Below are 6,000 nucleotides of genomic sequence, written 5' to 3' on the forward strand. Positions count from 1 at the left end.
TGCTGTTCTGCTATTTATGTCCTCCTTGGCCATCCGTCATGAGTTATTTTGCTTCCAAGCTAGCAGAATTTCTTAAATTCGTCTTCTTTGTGACCACCTACTTTGATATTAAGTGTCACACTCTTCTTATTTCTGCTACTTCTTAATACTTTTCTCTTTCTTCGATTTACTCTAAATCCTTATTCTTTACTCATTAGACTGTTCATTCCGTTCAATGGATCCTGCAATTATTCTTCACTTTCAATGAGACTAGCAATGACATCAGCGAATCTTATCATTTATATCCTTTCACCCTGAATTGCAATCCCTAGGTCTAGGCCTGCCATTCAGGAGGGCTATCTTCTCTGCTCTCTAATCCATGGGGCATCTGTTTCCTTATATTTTTATTCCTTCCATTAACAGAAATTATCTTCACTTAGTTTTGAGAAATGAGACTACTCTTTCAAAGAGGGTAAATTTTGCTGAACACTGTAAACAATAATAGTCCTCAGCTTGCCTTATGAGAGGCAGAACCCTTCATCTATTACAGAAGCGTTTACTTTTAGCTTCTCCCATGGTTATACCGTATTCCTGAATGAAGCTCTGTGCGAGACGCCGATTCATGTACAGCCAACGTTCTGCTGCACTTGTATCATATGCGTCACCCAGATAATGTCGTCATCCGTCGTTGTTGGTTACACACTTCGTGCCGCCTTTGTCATTACTCCTCATCCGTTGTCTTAAGTAAGCCTCCCCCACGGGACATCTCCATTATTCGCCGCCACCCTCGTGTGCGCCATATTTTGTTTTAGCACTGTAATTTCTCATCTTCCCACCACTCTTCGCATTATCCATCACAAGAAGTCGCTACAACCAGAGAAGAACCGCCGACTATCACGACCAGCTGTCACCTACGAGAACTACATGGTGCTTCTCAGCCTACCCTTTATACGCTCCCTTTCTGCCCACGTACACCACTATTAGAAAGTCGCCCCCAGTTCTTTTACCATGAATCTTCACAATTAATAAACTGCTCAGCTGTTTCTTCTGCAGATAATCTAACCTCCGTTGCAGCTCCACTGTCAACTCCAACACTACTTAAACAGCGTGCAGCAACGTCAGTGCCACCCTCTTCTATCTGTTCTCATCTGCAACTCCGAACTGTTAATTCTACAAGTCTCATTTGCATCATCAGTGCTTTCAGACTCATTCGTACCAAGTGAAAATCCAATAGTCTCTTTGTTAGATAAGAGTGACCATGCCCTGGATGAGAGATTTCGTCACAAGTCTGATTTCATTATCCACCTAAAATTCACAAGAAACCTGTCACAAAAGACACCGCACAAGAGATTCTACATCTACGTATATACTCCGCAAGCCACCCTAAGGTGTGTGACAAAAGATCACTTCCTTTCCTGTCCCATTCGCAAGTAGAGCGGAAGAAAAAGACTGCTTATACGCCTTTGTACAAGTCCCAATTTTTCTTATCTTCATGATCCGTACGCGAAATTTACGTTGCTTTGGACTAGACTCATTCTGCAGTCAGCATCAAAGGCCGGTTTTCTAACTTTTCCCAGTGGAGTTACACGAAAAGAACATCGTCCTCCCTCCAGGGATTCCCATTTGAATTCACGAAGTATCTCAAGCGTTGGCGGAAACCACGGGTAACAAATCCAGCACCCCACCTTTGTATTGCTTCCATGTCGTCCTTTAGTCCGCCCTGGTGGGGATCCCAAACACTCGAGCAGTACTCAAGAATTGGCCGTACTAGTGTTCTGTACACAGTCTCCTTTACGGATGAACCACACCTTCCTCAAATTCTCCCAATAAAGCGAAGTCGACCATTCCCCTTCGCCACTACCGTCCTTAAGCGCTCGTTCCATTTCATATCACTACGCAACGCCATGCAGAGATATTTACTCGACATGACTGTATCACGGAATATCCTACTAATGCTGTATAAAAAACATTACCTGATTGTGGTGTCATCGCCAGACACCACACTTGCTAGGTGGTAGCTTTAAATCGGCCGCGGTCCATTAGTACATGTCGGACCCGCGTGTCGCCACTGTCAGTAATCGCAGACCTAGCGCCACCACATGGCAGGTGTAGAAAGGCGGACTAGCACTCGCCCCAGTTGTACGACGACTTTGCTAGCGACTACACGTACGAAGCCTTTCTCTCATTTGCAAAGAGACAGTTAGAATAGCCTTCAGCTAAGTCCATGACTACGACCTAGCAAGGCGCCATTAACCCTATCTGGAGAGAGTCTAATTTGTATCGTCAATAGCGATGTACCACAATGATGGAATAAAGATAAGTATTAACTTAGATACGTACTTTTCTTATTAGCATTCATTACTTATCCTGTTCCAGACTTCACGCCAGTCGGCGTGAGTTGACGCGTGCCCTTTCGGTAACCTCACCCTGTGTCTAGACTGTCTTGTCTAGACACAACACTGATCTTTTTTGCTTTCTCAGTAATATTAACTTACATTTCTCTACATTTAGTGTAAGCTGCCATTCATTACATTAGCCGGAAGTTTTGTCTAAGTATCTGTATCGGAGCCTTATCCGAAGTTAAAAAAAGAAGAAAAAAGAATCCTGATATTTCTAAATCTTTGGTATCTCCCCGAAAAATCTTACAATCTGACAATAATCCCTGGACTTAGAGAGCTAGGAAAGTGTTATCTATTGTTCATTAGTGTATGAAGAATAAATTACTAATATGTGTGTATCATTTTTGCATGTGAATTTATAGGTCTCCTACAGATGTGAGCACACGTTTTTATCATTACTGTTACTGTTACTTTAACCAACGTTAACTTTATGTACAAAATAACTGACATCTTTTTTCAGTCACGACTGTGTCAGTCAACAGCCTCGCAGAGCCTAAATATCTGTGTCACTTATATCTACATCTACATCGGCATCGATACTCCGCAAGCCACCTGACGGTGTGTGGCGGAGGGTACCTTGAGTCCTCTATCGGTTCTCCCTTCTATTCCAGTCTCGTATTGTTCGTGGAAAGAAAGATTGTCGGTATGCCTCTGTGTGGGCTCTAATCTCTCTGATTTTCTCCTTTTATCCTCATGGTCTCTTCGCGAGATATACGTAGGGGGGGGGGGGGCAATATACCGCTTGACTCCTCAGTGAATGTATGTTCTCGAAACTTCAACAAAAGCCCCTACTGAGCTACTGAGCGTCTCTCTTGCAGAGTTTTCCACTGGAGTTTATCTATCATCTCCGTAACGCTTTCGCCATTACTAAATGATCCTGTAACGAAGCGCACAGCTCTCCGTTGGATCTCTATCTCTTCTATCAACCCTATCTGGTACGGATCCCACACTGCTCGCCATTGGATCTTCTCTACGTCCTCTATCAACCCTATATGGTACGGATTCTTCCAATGAATCTCGGTCTAGCATCTGCTTTACCGACGATTAATTTTATATGGTCATTCCATTTTAAATCACTCTTAATGCCTACTCCCAGATAGTTTATGGAATTAACTGCTTCCAGTTGGTGACCTGCTATATGTACCTAAATGATAAAGGATCTTTCTGCCTATGTATTCGCAGCACATTACACTTGTCTACATTGAGATTCAATTGTCATTCCCTGCACCATGCGTCAATTCGTTGCAGATCCTCCTGCATTTCAGTGCAATTTTCCATTGTTACAACCTCTCGATATACTACAGAATCATCCGCAAAAAGCCTAAGTGAACTTCCGATGTTATCCACAAGGTCATTTATATATATTGTGAATAGCAACGGTCCCACGACACTCACCTGCCGCACACCTGAAATCACTCTTACTTCGGAAGACTTCTCTCCATTGAGAATGACATGTTCCGTTCTGTTATCTAGGAACTCTTAAATCCAATCACACAATTGGTCTGATAGTCCATATGCCTAACTTTGTTCATTAAACGACTGTGGGGAACTGTATCAAACGCCTTGCGGAAGTCAAGAAACACGGCATCTACCTGGGAACCCGTGTCTATGGCCCTCTGAGTCCCGTTGACGAAAAGCGCGAGCTGGGTTTCACACGATCGTCTTTTTCGAAACCCCTTGCTGATTTCTACAGAGTAGATTTCTATTCTCCAGAAAAGTCATTATACTCGAACATAATACATGTTTCAAAATTCTACAACTGATTGACGTTAGAGATATAGGTCTATATAGCAGGAGTCCATTTCAGGCAACAGCACCCGATCAAGGTCTGACATCTCGCATTTCATTGCGCTGGAGTAACTATTTGGAGTGATGACAATTTACAGAATTTCGCTATATTTTCCGACGCATTAAGAGATAACTGTAATCCCCACACGGACTGCAGTTTCAGTGCAAATAGGGTGACTACCGTGGAAAAAGTGCTAATTTCGTAGTGGGAATGTTATAACCTCACTAATAAATAAAACCGTTGTAGTATGTTTCTGCCTACGAGTACATAGTAGCAATGGACATATCGTCGCACGTTAGCTAATGCCCGTTTTACATGAACGACTTTCTCGCCATTATCGGCTATTCGTTGTGAGGGCGCGTCACATGTTTTTGCATGTAAATCAGGAGCCAAACACGGCCATAGTGACGTCAAAGATCAACTGACTGTGGTGAGCGTGGAGTTCTAAATTCTTGAGTATGTTGGAGACTGCGCATGTGCAGAGACAAGGGATTGTGGCATCGTCTGCGAACATCGGAAGTGAATCAATTCTCGCTCAGATCACTGCTGATATGGTAAGGCGTTTTGTGCTTTTGTGTCTTCTTAATGCTTACATGTCTTCTTAATCTTTATTTTGTTGTTTTTTTTCACAACACATTCAAAAGATGACACATAGAAATGGTATAATGCCTGGACGGAGAAAAATCTTACAGTATTCACAAATAAGAACGAAAACACATACAACATTTTTAATGAATATTGTTTCAACAGTGAAACAGTCAGATCTATTGAACGAAAGAAATAATTTACGATGTTTTTTAACATTTAAAAACAACACAAGAGAAAAATGATAGTGTGAAAGGATGCTATTTACTGCCTTCTAAGTATCATTTGATGTCTTTGTAAATATAATTTTCTGAAGCAAATAAATGCATATGTTTTGAAATGTTGGAACTGTGCTTTTCCTATTTTTTCAGTTCTCGGATTGCCATACAATCTTTGTCGAGATGAACCACTACGAATTTTTCTTTGCAAAGGTTTTGAATGAGGTCAGCCGCATTTGGGCATTGAAATGTATCAGTGGTAACAGGTGAAAACCTGTGCCGGACCACGACTCGAACCCGGATATCCTAAAAAACGCGGGTAGTCGCCTGAACCGCCACGGTGATTCGGTCACGCTTTCCATCCGACCCAAACTTCCAGCCTGTCACACATCACTAGCGTAGCGTCACCAAGCCGTGAAACCCACACTCACCATTTCTAATTCCTGCAAGAGATCAGGCTTGGAGTGTGCGACAGGCCGGGAATTTGGGTCGGATGGAAAGCGTTCCCGGGTGACCATGGATATTATTAGGATATCCAGGTTCGAGTCCTGGTCCGGCACAGAGTTTCACCTGTTACCACTGATACATTTCAATGCCCAAATGCGGCTGACGTTATTCAAAACCTCTGCAAAGAAAAATTAGATTGCATGTTATTGATATACTGCACCCCCCCCCCCCCCCAAAATACCTTATTCATATTTGGTGCATTGTGCTGCCACCTATTGCCAGGTACTCTGCATCAGCGACCTCAGTAGTCATTAGACGCCGTGAGATAACAGAATGGGGCGCTCCGCGGAACTCACAGGCTTCGAACGTGGTCAGGTGATTAGGTGTCACTTGTGTCATACGTCTGCACTTGAGATTTCCATACTCCTAAACATCCCTAGGTCCACTGTTTCTGATGTGATAGTGAAGTGGAAACATGAAGGGACACGTACAGCACAAAAGCGTACAGGCCGACCTCGTCTGTTGACTGACAGAGACCGCCGACAATTGAAGAGGGTCGTGATATGTAACAGGCAGACATCTA

The 6,000-nt window shown here is 43.0% G+C and overlaps 1 protein-coding gene across 1 annotated transcript in view; it reads right to left on the reverse strand.

Annotated features, from left to right (window-relative positions):
- Positions 1–5,775, reverse strand: part of LOC126188655 (cilia- and flagella-associated protein 99-like) — an 80,309-nt gene extending 74,534 nt beyond the window's left edge. Inside the window, exon 1 of the mRNA XM_049930258.1 lies at positions 5,659–5,775. Within this exon, the coding sequence (XP_049786215.1) occupies positions 5,659–5,667 (9 nt within the window). The 5' untranslated portion in view covers positions 5,668–5,775. The remainder of the gene's footprint in view (positions 1–5,658) is intronic.
- Positions 5,776–6,000: the final 225 nt, after the last annotated feature.

The sequence above is a fragment of the Schistocerca cancellata genome, chromosome 5 (assembly GCF_023864275.1).
Source record: "Schistocerca cancellata isolate TAMUIC-IGC-003103 chromosome 5, iqSchCanc2.1, whole genome shotgun sequence".
NCBI lineage: Eukaryota > Metazoa > Arthropoda > Insecta > Orthoptera > Acrididae > Schistocerca > Schistocerca cancellata.